At 35.5% G+C, this 18,308-nt stretch overlaps 1 protein-coding gene across 2 annotated transcripts in view; it reads right to left on the bottom strand.

Annotated features, from left to right (window-relative positions):
* Window positions 1–232: 232 nt before the first annotated feature.
* The window catches only part of LOC138695952 (BSD domain-containing protein 1-like), a 53,790-nt gene continuing 35,714 nt past the window's right edge, over window positions 233–18,308 (bottom strand). The window contains exons 5-8 of one of the 2 annotated variants that reach the window (XM_069820363.1): window positions 16,897–17,082; window positions 14,979–15,114; window positions 11,610–11,969; window positions 233–1,063 (exon numbers count right to left, since the gene is read on the bottom strand). In XM_069820363.1, the coding sequence (XP_069676464.1) occupies window positions 966–1,063; window positions 11,610–11,969; window positions 14,979–15,114; window positions 16,897–17,082 (780 nt within the window). In that variant the 3' untranslated portion in view covers window positions 233–965. The remainder of the gene's footprint in view (window positions 1,064–11,609; window positions 11,970–14,978; window positions 15,115–16,896; window positions 17,083–18,308) is intronic. The other variant, XM_069820364.1, reaches the window with a different exon arrangement.

Below are 18,308 nucleotides of genomic sequence, written 5' to 3'. Positions count from 1 at the left end.
TGGTCAGAGCTTCTGACTACAGTTCATGAGGTCCTGGATTCGATTTCTGGTTAGAACACAGGAATTTTTCCTTAAAGGGGAATGTTCCTGTGTTCGTCCATGGTCTGGAAATTAGGTTAGTCTTAGGTTTAAGACCTCTTCTGACACTTCATAATCATCCTATCGTAATATCATCGGGGCAGCGCAACTCCGCCTTCCAGGTGCCCCCAGGTAGGTTAAAAATAAGCCATTGCCAGGAGAGACCAGAAATGTCAAATAACAACAACCTGGTTGGTGGGAGGGGAAATAATAATAATAATAATAATAATAATAATAATAATAATAATAATATCAATTCGCGTCAGTAGAATGAAGACAATTTTGACGAATAAAATGTAAAAACAAAAGTGCAGCAAGAAAACAGCCTGAATAGTTTCTTTGTTAAATTTCAAAATTAACGTTGCCAAAGCAACCAAAGTTAGACAACTGGAAACAAATATTATGACAATGAACACCATTCTTTTATGAAAGAAATTGTTTTATTTTTATACTATTCTTATTATTGAATAAGTTTCAACGATTTTAGATTATTCCATACTCAGAGAGGCACATTTCAGTAAACTTAGAAATCAAAAGTCTGTATTCCTAAACAATATGCAATTTATCTCTTTCATTCATAACAATTTCAATCAATATTGTACATATAAAATTTTACGGCAGTAAACACACCAGCACAACAGTAATGAGGTTTAATTTGATCTGTTTGATAAAGAGACGAGAGGCTTAGGCCTAGGAAAAGAGAATCGCACCAGCTTCACAATGTTCACATCCAGCCAAGAGTTTGTATCATTCTAGATTGCACCAGGAGGCACAATATATCCAAGATAAGGCGAAAGAGCAAACGACCCATCTACCTTGTAGGGTGCTCTGACCCTTGTGAGCTTTTAAATACGAATTTACTGCAGAATGTAAAACCAACTGGATCATTATGCTTTCCCAGTTCCAGCTATTTGTTGTTCAGCTAGGGAGTCGAGCTCTGTGTCTTCGAGGTCGAACTCTCGTTCCCAGTCGTCATCATTGCTTTCTGAAACAGATCCACATTACTGTTAATGACAACAAAAACAATCATATTTTAATTGAAGCCCTTTCTTATAGCACAACTAAACAAAAAATTGTATTTTCCTCACTCTGATATAGTAGTAGTATTGGTAATTGCAGTGGCAGTGGCAATGGTCGTGGTGGTAACAAGACTTCATTTGTGCTATTAAGGTTTTATCAACAGTAATCTCACTAGAAGTCTTGATTTTATCGATAAATCTGCTAGTGGAACACGAGCAGATTTATCTAGAGAAAATCAAAACTTGAGTGGGATTTAATTGACTATTACGCGATTAGAAGAAAGTATATAAAGATTAGAAGAAATAAAGTGCTCTAATAAAATAAAATATTAATTGACTTAGTACTGAAATTCTATTTCACTAATGTTGCTTCACCAAAGCATTTGAACAGAGCTGACATTTTCAGTTGAGTATCTATGCTGTAAACAAATGACGATCGCAAAGCATGTTTTATAATACTATAAAGAATTTGCAATTTGAAATGTTGGCAAATAAAAAAAAAACAAATGGTAGGATGGTGATAAAAACAGGAGAAAGTACATAAAGATTAGAGGAAATAAAGTACTCTAATGCAATACAATAGATATTAATTGACTTACTAAAATTCTATTTCACTAATGTTACCTTCACCAAAATGTTGTTGTTTTCTAATGCCAGGCGTTTGACAATAAAGTCATTTGACCTCTTGCACTCCAATATTTGAAAATGGCAAGTTGTAGCCGATTTAAGTGAACACCATATTTTAACGTTTTGGTGGCTACTTCATTCACGCACAACCCCCAGAATGTCTGGAGGACCACACCTGCTGTTGGTCGATGGGTCCATTGGACCTAGCTGGGAGATCTTGTTGATCACCAGCTTTCCCTCCTGGAGGACGATTTTAGTGCCATAGCAGGTCAGCACTAGGAACAGAAAAGTAGAAAGAGGAGGAAGGAAAGTGAAATGAACCCCTAGGCCTCGAATGCTCTAATGCCGTCGGGGTCGAGAAAGTAAAAGTTCAGTCAGAGGACTGGATAGGAAAGGGCAAAGAGGGAATTAGGTATTGAATAGAGGAAAATTATACCAAATTCAGTCATTAACTCATCAAGCTGACCAGTGCTAATTGATGAGTAGCCCCTCCCTTTAGTTCAGCTTGTAAAGTTATGCTTACTAACAGCTGCACCACGGGAAGGTAGGGATGGGACATTGGGTATTTGTCCAGGTTGGTTCCTTAAAGCCTTCAATAGGAAGGATTAATGGCTCTCCCCCCTGTATCCGACAGATACCCTTAGAGCCGCCATTTTCAGTCGACTATCTATGTAAAAGGTAAAAAAAGGTAAAGGTATCCCCGTAACATGCCATGAAGGCACTTGAGGGGCATGGAGGTAGAGCATCATGCTTTCCATGACCTCGGCACTAGAATGAGGTGGTGTGGTCGGCACCATGCTCTGACCACCTTTTACCCCCGGGAAAGACCCGGTACTCAATCTTATAGGAGGCTGAGTGAACCTCGGGGCCGTTCTGAAAGTTTGGCAGCGAGAAAAAATCCTATCACCGCCTGAGATCGAACCCCAGACCTTCCAGTCCATAGCCAGCTGCTCTACCAACTGAGCTACCCGGCCGCCCGACTATCTATGTGGGAAACAAATTACGATTGCAAAGCATGTTTTATAGTACTGTAAAGAATTTGCAGTTTGAAATGTTGGCAAACAAAGAAACAAAGTCTAGGATAGTGATAAAAATAAACAAATGCTAGGGAAGCGGCAAAATTGTGCGATAAGCAGCCATGATTGGTTGAAAGACATCCTTTCGTACCGTTTTATTGGTCAAAAGTAGTATGACGTAGTAAAAGTGTAATAGTCAATTAAAAATTGGACGAAATTTAAGAGTTCAATAGAATATAACCTGTATATAATATCAGGGTTCCAAATAGGGACAAGATTTTTGTGCACTAAAAGTTAAAATTCCAACTAGTTACAATTACAAACGTGCAAGCAATGCCCCTGAATTGAACTGAATTTAGGGAGGGGGGGTCACTACGACCTAGCACTGTGACCTTCAACAACTATTGCGCTAACCCTCAAGCTAGCTAGCTGTACTCCCAAACCCACACTGACTGACTATACTGAGGTTCACTGCATACCTAGGTTTCGAACAGGCAACCCTACTCGTCCCTGCGCCACAAGTGTCACTAAGGATTTTTCAGACCTGAGTGGGACTCGAACCTGAACAGCCTGAAGGTCTGACCACTCGGCCACCTCAGGGGAAAACCAACGCTCTACTCTGGTATAAATAAAGCTTCTGGGTTTGAAAGAAATAGCCAATTGTAATGAATGATGGCGCGAACTTTGTGTTCACTGTGTAATTGACGAAGTTCGCACCATACACTATAATTGGTTACAACTTCTGCTGACGAAGACTTCTGGTTGGCGTTAGTGGATGATGCTCGCTTTTTTTTAAACACTAGATGTATTTTCCGGTCTTTGTAACGTAGCTTCCCTTTGTTAGATTTTAATGTGTTGTGAATAAGGCCTCAGAATGGTTCTAACCTATATCACATCCACTTAGGTAGTATCATTCTCAATTTTTAATACATAAAACTCAGGTCCCTTTATGACAAATTGATTCTAATAAATGGAGGCATAATAATGTACTCAAATTTTGTTAATCCATGTTGAATCTTTCGTACACTACTTTTAACACTTGAATATAGATAATTGATTAAATGGCGATCTCACTCGTGTTAATTATATAAGCATGTGCGGCTTACAGCTGTTTCGGTGCTACTTGACACCATCCTCAGAGCCTTCTTTGTCTCGGTGCCTCTCACAAACACAAAAACACACAAAACACAACACAAACACAAGAACACAAGAAATACATCACACTAACATACGAAAACAAAAACACACACAAGATCGTATCCTCATTCAGAAAACAGAAATACAACATAGCATACAGAACAGAAAACACACTACAAAGACATCTCAACATACAAACAACACAACAAATAAATACAACCACACGTGTATACAAACTCACATGCAACAGTTGCGACAGTTTCTACATTGGACAGACTGACAGATCATTCCAAACTCGATACAAAGAACACATTAAAGTAATAACCAGAGGACACAATACATCTACATATGCCGAACACATAACCAATGCTAACCACACATACAATAACATAAATACAGACATGGAAATCCTACACATACAACCCAAAAACCAAAAACTCAACACACTAGAACAATATGAAATATACAGACACACTAAAACACACCCTAATCAAATTCTCAACACACAGATCAATTACAGAACACACACACTATTTGACACAACTCTTTATCACACGAACGCACCCACACAACAGGCAGCGAAGTTGAGATGGCACCGAGACACAGAAGGCTTTGAGGATGGTGTCAAGTAGCACTGAAACAGCTGTAAGTCGCACATGCTTACATAATTAACACGAGTAAGATCGCCATTTAATCAATTATTCAAATTTTGTAACAAAAATCTCCCTTAAACATTTACAGTTAACTGAAAATGTACTTTATCATCAATGTAATTTATGTGAAGTACTGGAAATTATCAGCAAATGTCTATTGTGAGAAGTATACTGATGGTGCAGTAGAACATAACAGCTATTAATAACAGCGTGGTTAGTATGTTGTGGATTACAGGTGGGATAAGACCACGTGAAGTTAGGCCACTGATGTAGTTCTGTTGTGCTACCTCCAAATTTTGAAGCAGATGAGAAAATAGTCAGTGACCCTCTACCAGGGACAGGCTTTTTAATGTATTTTAAACCTATAATATGCTTACAGCTTTACCTTCTTCCAAAGAAAGCCAAGCTAAGAATTAACAGTCTTAAAAATCAAATGCTTGTCTGTGTGAACTGTGAATTCATTCAACTATTTAGGTTATAATCTATCATACATCACTGATGATGATATAGACAACAAAATCTCTAAATTTCTAAAAATTGCTGGAATCATCAACAGTGTATTCAAATCTTCCCAAGTACAAAGACATACAAGGCTGAAAATCTACAAAACTCTCGCATGACCAGTTTTGGCTTATGGCAGTGAAGCATGGACACTAAGAAAATGCGACGAAAGACGGCTAACAACTGCCGAAATGAGAGTCATGCGAAAAATTGCTGGATACTCTCTTCTCGACCATCATCGGAACGTAGATATTCTGAAGGAATTAAAAATAGACTCTATTGTCCATTATCTGCAGCAATACAGGCTTCGGTGGCAGACACATGTCAAGAGGATGGATCGCTTTCGATGGTCCAAGCAGATTTTGTCGTATGTCCCAAGAGGCGAAGAAATTTAGGAAGGCCTAGGAAACTCCGGTAAGAGACTGTAACAGATCCACTGGGGTCTAACACTTGAAGGCTGATGATAATGATGATGATGATGATGAAAAATCAAATGTCCTTAGCTGAATTTGATCCTGCAAACCTTAGATCCAAAAAGCAAGCATTGGTAACTACTAAATCACAAAGGACAACTAGCTAGCAGTAACACATTTACTGAATGGGAGTGAATAATCAAGGTCTAGAGACAATTAAGGCATACATTTAATGTTTCACATCATTAAATTTCTTCCTGAAACAAACAATGTTAGTGACATCGAAAATGCTTCTAGAGTACGATTTTTTCCTTCATTCAGAGGAGGAACCCAAAGGCTGGCACCATAGCCTAAGGCTTATTATGCCTTATCATTTCTTTATTTAGAAATGATGTTGCCTATGAAGGACTGCTTTCTTTGTAGATATCATGACTCAGCCATTTGCTGCCATCCTTCAATTCAGTCATGTAGGCTCAAGGTACAATGAAGCCCCACTATTGTACCAGTTCACCCCTCAAACCTACTATGCCTCTGCCTCCTCAAGCTGATGATGAATATTGAAATGGAGATGGTGGCATGATGATAATGATGATGACTGATTAGGCGATCATCATCATAATGAAGCGAATTCGAAGACTGGGTCTTGTAAACCGTTTTTTCATCACTTCTATGAAGATTTTGAACCAGTATGCATAAACAGCAGAGCTTCCTTGATCATGTGGTCAGAATAACACAAGCTCACCACTTATGGTTGGGCCCACACTCCTGCAAATAAAACAGTCCCTTGCTGTTTAAAAATGTTTCCAAGTGCTGAATACAAATCTTCGTTTTGTGATAGTCAATTAGATCCCAGATATGTTGTCCTTTCAAGTTTATCATCTGACTTGCAGTCGTCTGGACTCTGGAGCTGTATCTACACCAGTCGCCATTTCTATGAATCACGTATCACTCTGAGATGGCGATTTCTCAGACCTGTGGTTTTGGAACTATAGTCAGTCAGAATCAGTGACAAATCTATCACAGCGACAAAATCACAGGTTTTCAAATCACACCCCATCACTAATACAATGAAAGATATTTCTTTGCACGATCGTGTTTTTTTGTTGTATTTACAGCTATTGTTGTTAGGTCTTGAAAGTTAGAATTCTCACACAGAAACTTGTTGCTAGGGAAACCATTCTTAACATAAAACTATACTGAAATAGACCCATTACAATGCACTTATTGTTACTTAGTTACCATTACAGTATAGTTTTGTGAAGGCTTTGGAATAATAATGCTCTAAATTTTAATGCAAAATATATTGTACTTGCCTACTAATGTTTTTGATAACTCACATGACACTTTTCTCCATTCCCATGTGTAAATTAAAACTTTTTCTTCACGATCTACATATATGAATACTGACTTTTTTTTTATCATGAGTGACATATTTAAATAACGAATTTTTTCACGATTTACATATTTAAATAACGACTTTTTCACGAAGAGCAGTAATTTTATTTATGTCTTTGATGTATTTTATTTACCGTTTTATGGTGTCTCTAGTTATTATTATTATTTGATCTAGTTTAAGTCAAAAATGTTTATTTATGTTTACAAATACAATACAATACAATATAAAAATCTGGTGGAAAAATAATAAATCTTTCTAAATCATTAATCAATTTATTCTTATTTTTAGTAAACATTTAATTAATTCTTTAGAGTTTCATGAATTTTTAAAACATTAAAATAATAGGTTTGGCAGAGAATTCTGGAACACAACCTACATATTTTATTGCTGAAATACATGTACTTGCATCCTAACATTAAGTCGTGCATTGACTCATTTTTCATTTTGTATTTTAAGGGAATGTTCAGTACTGAGGCCTGGACACATTGCAGCCCATTGGCTTACTGCCTAATATCATTTACTGTTTTGTAGTCTCATAAGAGGTTGTCTTACAAAGATATTCGCCAAAAGAGGCATCATCAAAGCATGGAACTTCCGTTTGGGATGAAACAGATGACAGTAATTTTATTTAGAGCCCTTCAGTCATGTACAGGGTTCTTTTGTGTAGGTACCTTAAATATCAGACAGGGAATCTCAATTTTACTTTTCTTCCAGCGGAAGTCATAAATACTATTTATAGTTCTTTATGATTTATCATTCTTGACTGAATATGAACTCACAAATGTGGACTCCAATAAAAAGTATGGTAGACACTAGACTGCTAAAGACTAGTCATACATTTATTCTAATATCCATATAATCATTTTAAAATAGTCATGCTTTCTCTATTTTATACATTTAGAATGAAGTTCTGATTTTATTTATTTAGTTTTAGGCACAAGTGTAAAATAAACATACAAAATCAAAATCAAATACATGCTTGTCAAAGAAATCAGAAAGCAATGCTAGTTCACTATGGACAACAATTTACATTCTTCTAACGAATGTTAGTTAATTTTTTGAGCAGTTATATAATTCACACATTAAAGAAATAGCTACAGTAAGCAAAGAAAATTTAAAATTATCTGTTACTTACAAAGACCACGAAAATAACATTTATGTTACCGACTTTAAATGATTATTAATCATACAATTACATTTTAATGGTCTTACTAATAAAACCATGTATAGTTATTATACGAGACTTGTGCAGAGTTGGGACAGAAAACGTTACTAATAAACCTTGCATAAGCGATGGATGTATAAATAGCCTGTAACTATACATGGGAGTTGCTTTGCAGTAGTTGTATAAACGAAACCCCTTGTTTAAGCGTTGTATATAAAGAAAAAAATGGCCGCCCCCCTAACAGCTGTTTGTATCGATTGGAATTTTATGATGATGGTTGCCTTGTAACAACAGAAAAATAAACCAAAAAGCATAGAATAATTAGAATTATATTGCTGTAACTGTACCCTTTGACAAAATATAGCATGGTAATCTATCAGGCTCAGTTGTACTATCGATACTTAGCGCAGAACACTATCAGATGCAATAAAGAACCTCAGATATTTTACTACCTTTCGTAATGAAATAATGACGAAACTGTGATGTAATTGTATAACAGTTGTACTGTTATACTGTTATATGTAGTGATTATTATAGTCCTGTCGCTCTAATTTCCAGCAGCCAATCGCGTTGCAGGTCGGCTACATTTAAACGTGTGCGTCTTAAGATTTGCTTATGAAGACGTTATTCATTTCTTAAGGCTCGATAAATATTTAATATAATCGCCCGCCATTTTGGCTCTTTCGTTGGCGTTCGCAGAAAGCACACGAAGACGTTATTTGCCGCTCAATTATTTGCTGAATTACAGTGCGTTTGATTTATCATAGGAGCTACGACATGATAATGTTTAACGGTGTGGCAAATAGATTCCCCGTATGGTAGCTCAGGAACGAAAGAATAAAAATGGCGAACGATACTACCTACCTAGACTTTATAGAGCCTTCACTTCCTAAGACGTAAGCAAAGAGGTGGAGTCACGCCGGAAATAACAGCGTCGCGACTATAGTAAGAAATTTACACAAGACTTATAAACGAGCTATTTATTGTGTAAGTATAAAACAGTTAAACGTCTATACAAGAGTTTTTATTAGCAAGACTGTAAGTAATTATGTTACAAGATTATATTTTGTATTTATATGGAGTAAAAAATTTCGGACCTGATGGTATATGCACTGGCTAAGGTGTAATTTTAATGCTGGGTTCGATCCGATGTTAGTTATTTGTCAATGTAATGTCCTGTGTTATTTTAGACTGAGACCCTATATTGTGGGAGTCATACTTACTACATTAGTTACAAGGAAAGAACAGACTTCTGACAGTTCCGTAACATCTTTTGAACTCCCTTCTACCTGATACCCCCTTCGGTTGGCCAATAAACTGAATTCGTCACTTGTCTTTCTAGCACCACAAGACAAGTGAAGACGGCATTGTCACATAAATCCTTAGTCAGTTGTATTGTAGACACTTCCGTGCTTTATCAGTAACAAAAAAAATCCTGTATCTGCCCTCTGCCTCTAGGATGAAAGAAGAGAGAATGCTGTTAGCTACAACACTGTGCTCTGCTCCTGTACCTTCCACATACTTCACTAGAAACATCAGAAGTCGATTTTTCATTGCATTAAATACAGAGTGATTCATATATACCTTTACAAACTTTATGTATGGATGTAATATAGAAGGAAAAATAAGATTAAAATGTTCTACACAACTTTTCCCGCAAATTCTTACTTTCAGAGTTATGATGCATTTTGTCCAGGGGCAGATATTTATGGAGATTAATTTTGTCATTTGTGTTTTTTAATATTGGTGTGAGCAGAGATTGTTGGAAATTGATTTGTACTCTTGGCGGAGATTAATGTAAATTTTGGAAAATACAATTATTTTGGAATTGGAGTATTAATTCAGTATGAATATTACTTTCCAAATAATTAACATTAAAGATTCGTTGGATTCTGGTAAAGGTGTGGTATGGCCAATAGACAATATTTGTTGGATTGAGACTGTATTTAATACACATTCATTTAAAACGAAAAAAAAAAAACTTGCAGCCCTCAAATTAACACTTTCAAATTATTAGTGAAATGTTGAATTCTCCATCTTTTGAGTTCACGAATGTAAACAGAACACCTGGAATACCATGTAATATAGCCTACTTGGATATAATGTATAACGAATTCAAGTGAAAAAAAAAATCCGAAAAAACTCAGAATATGAAATTTGCTATAAAATGATGCAATAGTAATAATTCGCGAATGTGTCCATATTTCGCTATTAGAACTCTATTTCGCGATTTGTCGCGATTGTTTTACCGTATATTATTAATCAGAATCACTTAATTCGTAAAGATTAGTAAAAATCTATTGTATATCTATTATGTCGTGATTTTCGCAATCTCCATAAATACCCGGCCCTGATGATGTCCTATTTTGCTAGCCATCGAAAACATGGGCCAGTAAAACCTTCTTTTTCAAGAACAACAGCTTTTCTTTGCATCCTTACATACCAACCTAATTTAATACAACCTCCAACAATCAACAGATAAATCGCATACGTCTTTCATATCTCATGGAGGGAGGGGGGGGGGACCACAAAGGTATTAACTACAGCTATATGTAAAAACAAAATAGTACAGCAGAACTATAAGAAAACAAGGGAACCACTGGCATAATAAGTTGAACTTTTGATATGAGGCTATGCTTGGGCATGTGTTCGAATCCCATTTGGGCTAATTACTTGGTTAGATCTTTTCCAAGGTTTTTGCCAAAATATAATTTTGCTATCACCAATTTCATTGTACAGCATAGTAAAATAAGCAATTTAAAAAATACAAATAGACTAAAAAACAAAACGAAAGGAAGGAAAAGGAATTCTCGAAGATCTGTTCGAGTCTGAGTTCATATTACCACTTTCACAGTCTATCAGTGAATTTCTTTCAAACCTTTTTTTGTTTAGTACCGTAAACTGGGGTTACTTTGAACACTGAGGAAACTTTGACCATTTTTTTCAGAAAATCATATTTAGGTTTCTACATGCTGCACTTGTTATAGATGGAGTAAAGTTGGTATGAGGATGATTTTATGATAATTTACCTCCTCCATCTATAACAAATGCAGCATGTAGAAACCTAAATATGATTTTCTGAAAAAATGGTCAAAGTTTCCTCTGTGTTCAAAGTAACCCCAGTTTACGGTAGTTTATGGGATACAATTGACATTGCAGCTTTTCCGAACTACGAGTATAAGCAAATTTCTTTTCTTTATTTTTTGCAGAGATTAAATTTGGAAACATAAATTCAATGCACGCAAAATTTGGATGAAGCACAAAATCCACAAATTCATCGACTTTTTTTCTAGACACAGTTTGGCTTTAACATGAAAAGTTAGTACTTGTGATGAAATGATGATTTTACTTGCACTTGCACTTTTCAAATTGTTTCAAAATAAAATATCACGTAACTGTTAAAGTATCTCAGATATGGAGCCTGACCAGTTTTGATGATTAAAACAAATTGACAACCACCCTAGTCAATGTTAAAATTTAGCATCCTGTGACATCCGTAGCTTCTGTGCTAGATCTACTTTAAAGTCGGTAACAAGGTTTTTACCTACTGGAAAGGGAAACGAGATATGATTTAAGTAACACAAATGCCAGATTGTTGTGATACCTTTGTCCCCTGAGCAGGACGAGGTGTGACAGCTGTTTCCATCAGTGACAATAACCATGTCCTTCTTCTCCTTTGTTTTAAAGCCAATTGGTTCATCTATGATAAACTCTCCACCATCTTGTTTGTTGGTCGAGTTGTCTACCTTAGATGCTATGGCTGGTTCAGATCTGCTCTCACAGATAAAAGAGGATGAGTAATGGTTGTCTCTTACATCATATGCCAACATCATGGCATCCTCCCTACTGTCCCTCTCCGAGTTACTTCGAAGTAATTTCTTGTTCTCGCATTCCTTCTCGTATTCTAGCAATAGTCTCGTCTGCTCCTCTTCTGAGAGTTCTATATTTGCACCAAAGTCTTCCTCTGAAATACAATAAAATAAACTATTGTCAGTGCAATGCATTTATATACACTAATGAGACAGGAACAGATGCTGGAGATGTTCTCTAATTACTTACGAGTATCCCTAACTATAATTTACAACTACATAAATTAGCCACAGTCTCTTAAGGAGTTAGGTACAGCTTACAGCAGTACAGTTTTTGGAAATATTCAACATTATTTTCCTCCATTACTGTATCTTGTACAGTGGTGGCAAAAAAAAAAAAAAAAAAAAAAAAAACTGGATCGACCCTTGTAGCTGATTTCAGAGCCTTGTTCACTCCAGAGCACGATAGACTGATAACTAAGACTTTCGTGGTTCGAATCCTGCCTGGGAAGGAAACTTTTTTTTGTTCCTTATTTAAATTTATTCCCAATACTTTTCGATTGCAGTGATATTTTACTACTTAACTTAATATGCCCAGAACATGAATTTTACCAGCAATCGAAAAGTATTGGGAATAAATTTGAATAAGGAACAAAAAAAAGTTTCCTTCCAAGGCAGGATTCGAACCACGAAAGCTAGTTACCAGTCTATCATGCTCTGGAGTGAACAAGGCTCTGAAATCCGCTACAAGGGTCAGTCCGGTTTTTTTGCCACTACTGTATAAAAATGAAAAATGGTATGTGTAAAACACTGTCCTTCTGCTACCGGTATATGAAAAAAATATTTTTACAATTTAAAAAAATATATATAGCCTATTTTTTTTTTTTTTTCAAAATTCGTAACGGCGGCAGTTCACTGTGCAGTGATGAAGTGTTTCCCTCATAACTCATAAACTTGTTAACTTTTTATGTTCTCTCTCTTTTATTTTATTGCTGAAACTCATGTTTACAATATCATGCTCTTTCAGTACATTCCTTAATAAATAATTTCTTTAAATTTTGTATCAAAAGAAAATATTGATATTTGACCATTTTTTTAATGAATTTATTTTTTAATCAGACAATCTATTAAAGGTAGAGAAGTGATCTTGCATCATATTGTAGATATTATATACATAAATACATACAAAAAAATTCCTCACAGAATGTTGGATAGTTTTTGAGTTGTGTGAGAAATGCTTCATCACTGCACAGTGAACTGAAAAATTTAAATCGTAAAAATATTATTTTCATATAACAGAAGGACAGTGTTTTACACATACTAATTTTCATTATTATATAAGATACAGTAATGGAGGAAAACAATTTTGAATATTTAAAAAATTTTACTGCTGTAAGCTGTACTTAGCCCTTAAGCAAAAGTGCACAATGCAAATGCAAGTAGGGTTCCCAACTGTCCAGGATTCCATGGGATTGGCCAGGAACTGTATGCTATGTTCCAGAGGAATTTTTTATTTGACCAGGATGGCAAAAATCCCAGAATTAAAATAATTCCCGATTAGTAAAACTTTTTGATTATGAGTGATGTAGACAGAAAGAAATTTGAGTAAAGTATATTTTTTCTTTTTGCCTAAGTTTTACAACATATTTCAAATTGGTGTAATTTTGAATTATCAGTTTTCTTTTTAAATGTCTGTTATGTCTTTGAACTTTTAAAACCAGTTTCTCTTTTTTTTGCCAGTGTCTGTTTTCAATGTTCAGGATTAATGTGAGAGAGTTTTTAGTTTTAGTCCACAGACACAATAAACAGACTAAATGATAAGTAGTTGAAAGTAGAAATCCAGGTGAAATTAAATGTAATATGTCATATACTAGGTTCTATGACTAGGCCTATGTTAAAGAGTAGGCCACATATAATAAATAGGACCAAAACTCAAGATAATACATGTCTGAAATTCAACTGCGATGTCTGGACTACTAGTGCCAGGGTTGCCTAAAAGTTATCAAAACAACAGCAATAAGTCTCAATTTGCTGTTTACAAATTGTCCAATTAAGTGAATAAATTAGTTTGACTTAAAATATGAAATGTGATTAGCATGTAGGCTAAGATAATCAACATCTTAAATTAAAATGGTCATAATGGTTATTAGAGGAGAAAAATTCGCTCTGGCATCTGGGATCGAACCCGGGTCCTTGGTTCTAAGTACCAAGTGCTCTAACCACTGAGCTATGCCGAAGTTCAATCCATAGCACCAGATTGAATCCCTGTTCTAGTGTTTTTCCCTTTGTGGCCAGTGCTGTGGATTGAACTTCGGGGTAGCTCAGTGGTTAGAGCACATGGTACATAAAACCAAGGACCCGGGTTCGATCCCCGATGCCAAAGTGAATTTTTCTCCTCTAATAACCAGATATATTCTGTAGGACCAAAAAAAATCTTTACGTAAAAGGGTCATATCAACTACGTTTCCACAAAAACTGTGAAAATTACTCTTAAATTTCGAGTTTGGTTCAATAACTTTTTTTCTGTGCTTTGCATAAGTTACCCTGGAAACCACTGACCCAAAGTTGGCTGCGAAAGCCACATGATTCTTAATGCTATATAACACATTCTACCTTACTGGACTTCGTTTGTGGTGACACAGAAATTAGTTGCAGTATACTTTCAAACAGTGCAATAAATATAGGAGAAATCCAGAAAAATAGATTAAAGTTGACAAGCTTATTCTCAATTTATTAGTTTTGGCTTATTTGATACACATTTTCAATTTGTACACCACTTCTGAGAATTCTAGCAGGTGTTGTCACTCTAGTAGGAAGCTTTGAATCAATGAGATTTTGAATTGATATGATTCCACTCTTCTTTATAAAATCTCTTCAATAGTTACACGAGTGATTTCTGTTCCCTAAAATTGAAAATGGAGTAATGGCGGACCTGGACATAGAATCTGATTTCTATTCAACTTTATTACTGTAGAAAAGGATCAGTATATCTCTTATATAGGATTAACAGCTTTATTTTCCCATTCATTGGAAGCTACATTTAAAATTTCTTTCATCTTAAATCCATATCCGTGGCCGAAATTGAACTAGGTTCACTTGAACAAATATGGTAGCCACTGAACCACTGTTGAGGTATTGCTAAAGAATTTCTCTGAAGTCGTTACCTTGATCCCACTGGAAGTTTTCTGCTGCCATTTTCTCCTTCTCAGCTCTTCGCTCCATTGCCTCTCTCCTTGCCTCTTCATCTTCTAGCAATGCCTTGCGGAATAAATAACGCTGCCAGAATTCTAAATGAGATACCTGTCACAGTACAAACATAGTGATCAGTTCTTTGTACTAGTGGTAAGAAAAAAAATTGAGATGGTGTACTCAAAAAACATAATCAATTTTATAAAGATAACGCATACTTCCTCATAATACATTTTAAGCGTGTTGCTACAGTTCAGATATTTTATCATATTGCCAATAATATTTCCGTTTACATATTATTATTTTTTTGGTTTGTTGTTCAAAAGATACACACAGTAATTTACTATATACCAAAATAAGACAAAATTTTACATTACAAAGAAAAGGTACAGGGTGGACCGCTCGAATGTACCTAATTTCAATTGTATGTGACTGGTAAATGGTTGAAAATAGAAACCTACAGTAACATTTATATGAAAGGAAAACTCAACAAGTTTCGATATGCATATCACCGTATCTCTACATGAGCTCCAGCTGTCACTGTGACGATAATGAGCCGATGAACGATTTCTTGTCAAGCACGTTGGAGCATATCTTCTGGAATGCTCTCAATAGCCTCTATGATGCGCTCCCGAAGATCATGAAGGTCTCTGATTGGGTGGTGTACACTTTATCTTTGACGTAGCCCCAGAGAAAGAAATCGTATTGGCGAATTCCACTCGTTTGTGTTTGTCATCCGGCTCCAGATGTTGCATTAACTGCACTTTGTATGCGTACAGTTTGAGACGTTTGTGGACAATTCGTTGCAATGTTGATTTTGGTACTTGAAGTTCCCGCAAAGCTCTTCTTAATAACTTCTGCGGGCTTTGCTCATACGCGGCTTGAACATTTGCAACCATTTCGTCGTATGTTCTACGACCACCACCATGCTTCTTCAATACCGATCCTGTAGCTAAAAATGTATCGTGCCACTTCTTAATGCTTTTAGCAGTTGGAGCATCATGGTTAAACACTCGCTGATACTCCCTTTGAACTCTAACAATTCATTTAAACTCCGCATACCACAACACAGTTTGTGCTTTCATCTGTGGTGTCGCCATTTTGACAATCGATACAATCTATGAAAAGAAACCGTGTCTGCACACCATCTACCAACAGGATTCGAAACGTGTTGAGTTTTTATTTCATATAAACGTTACCGTAAGGTTCTATCTTCAACCGTTCACCAGTCACATACAATTGAAATTAGGTACATTTGAGCAATCCACTCTTTATTTTCACAAACAAAAATAATTAAGACATTTGATTTTACTTATAAATTGTACAGCTTAAAAAGATGAAAAGATGTAATTCAATTTACAACAAAATTTAAACGAAACAGACATTTTACCTTCTCACTATATCAAGTACAAAAAGAAATGGAAAGTATTTTGATGCTGCATATATATATTCCGTTATTTTTGCAGAAATACACATTTTCAGCAAGCCTGATATCAGAAAAGTGGTTTTGGGCATGCCATATGTTTAGAGTAAATTTCCCTCTTAAACTAGTGAAAGGATTTTGTTCATATTCGGTATCTATGAGTCATACTGGGCAATTAATTTCATTCATCTCTTAATCTTATGCAAGAAACAAAATAATAATAATAATAATAATAATAATAATAATAATAATAATAATAATAAAATCATTTAACCTTGGCATTGTACATTGACCACATATTGAAAGTTAACATTCCACTGATGCTGTAAATGTGTTTCCTTGAAAAATCTAGCAATCGATTTTTTTATACCTTTACAATTCTCACTCTTTATACTTGGTATAGTGGGAATATAAAAATAACCATTCTTAGACAGTACTATTGTGGACACAATTATTCGAGCTTTTCCTACCTGATCAGGAACTAGTGTTGTGTACTGTGAGTGAAGGTCGGGGTTGGTTGCCATCATCTTTGAGAGTCTGTCTGCTGTCAGCTGGTCTTCGATAATTTCCAGCCATGCTTCATACTGCTTCTCGTACTTCTTGTCTGGATCAGTCAAGAATGTGTCGGGGTTTGTAATGAGGGCATGCTGCATCATCTGTGTGTGAGAGAAAAGCTGTAAGTGTACTGTGACTCAGGTTCATCATGATTCAAGATTATGATAGATTTCTGACGAATGAAGTGGCTAGTGAGGCCTGCTGTGGTACACTACTGCCCGTGGGTTTGAACAGGGAGGGCCCAGGTAAAATAAACGGTGATATGGCATGCCTAGATGTTGACGAGGCAGATAGATGCACTGCAGTGTGTGATCTGTTTTGTTAATTTTGTAAATGCATTACTATACTCATTTATTTTCAATTCTGCGCATTTATTATGACTATTACACTTTTACTACATCACACTACTTTTGACCAATAAAACGGTACGAAAGGACGTCTTTCAACCAATCACGGCTGCTTATCGCACAATTTTATCGCATCCCTAGAAATTTGTTTAATTTTATCACGTCCCTAGCATTTGTTTATTTTATCACTACCCTAGCATTTGTTTCTTTGTTTGCCAACATTTCAAACTGCACTGGTCTGGACGTCAAAAAACAGAAAATTACAAACCACTCCAGTTGATGCACAGCACTTTCAAATATGACTCGCATCGGCATTCAAGAACAAGAATTAATAAAGATCACTGGTCATATATGAAGAGCACCATTCGGAAATCCTCAATAAGTTGAGGGATACACCATGTAGATCAACGAGTTCATTTCTTTTACACACACGTCCAATATAACATCAAATGAACCACCAACCACTAAAACATTCAAATTTGAAAATTGTACTTTCAATAATTGTTTCTTTTAAAATTTTTCATGTTTATTTTCTATTTCATCATAGTTAATTAAAACGTTTCTTGTGTATTTCATCATCTCTAATTAAAACTTTTCTAACACTTGTTTGTATTATTTAGGTTATGTTTGTTACAGCTTCTGCTATATGATATTATGGATATCAGAGATTGTTTAATACTAAGATTTATTGAAAATCATCTCTCAAGTGACGTTGATTACTGGGATCCGGATGATTGAAGTGGAATGCAAATGTTTTAATAAAAATGAAACTGAATCAACAAAGCCTTCTTGACTAGTAACTGTCCACAGAGTTCAATGAAGATTCCATAGTTGGCACAACTGATAACAAGAAAACATAATCATAAAACACTACTGCCATCTAGCATAATGTTGAGATGGTACAATGATACATTTGAAGACAGTTGTATTTTCGTAAGTCAATTAATATTTTATTGTATTGGAGTACTTTGTTACTTCTA

Source organism: Periplaneta americana, chromosome 3, assembly GCF_040183065.1.
Source record: "Periplaneta americana isolate PAMFEO1 chromosome 3, P.americana_PAMFEO1_priV1, whole genome shotgun sequence".
Taxonomy (NCBI): domain Eukaryota; kingdom Metazoa; phylum Arthropoda; class Insecta; order Blattodea; family Blattidae; genus Periplaneta; species Periplaneta americana.
The sequence above is the reverse complement of the archived record's forward strand: the minus strand, read 5'-3'. Positions and strand labels throughout refer to the sequence as shown.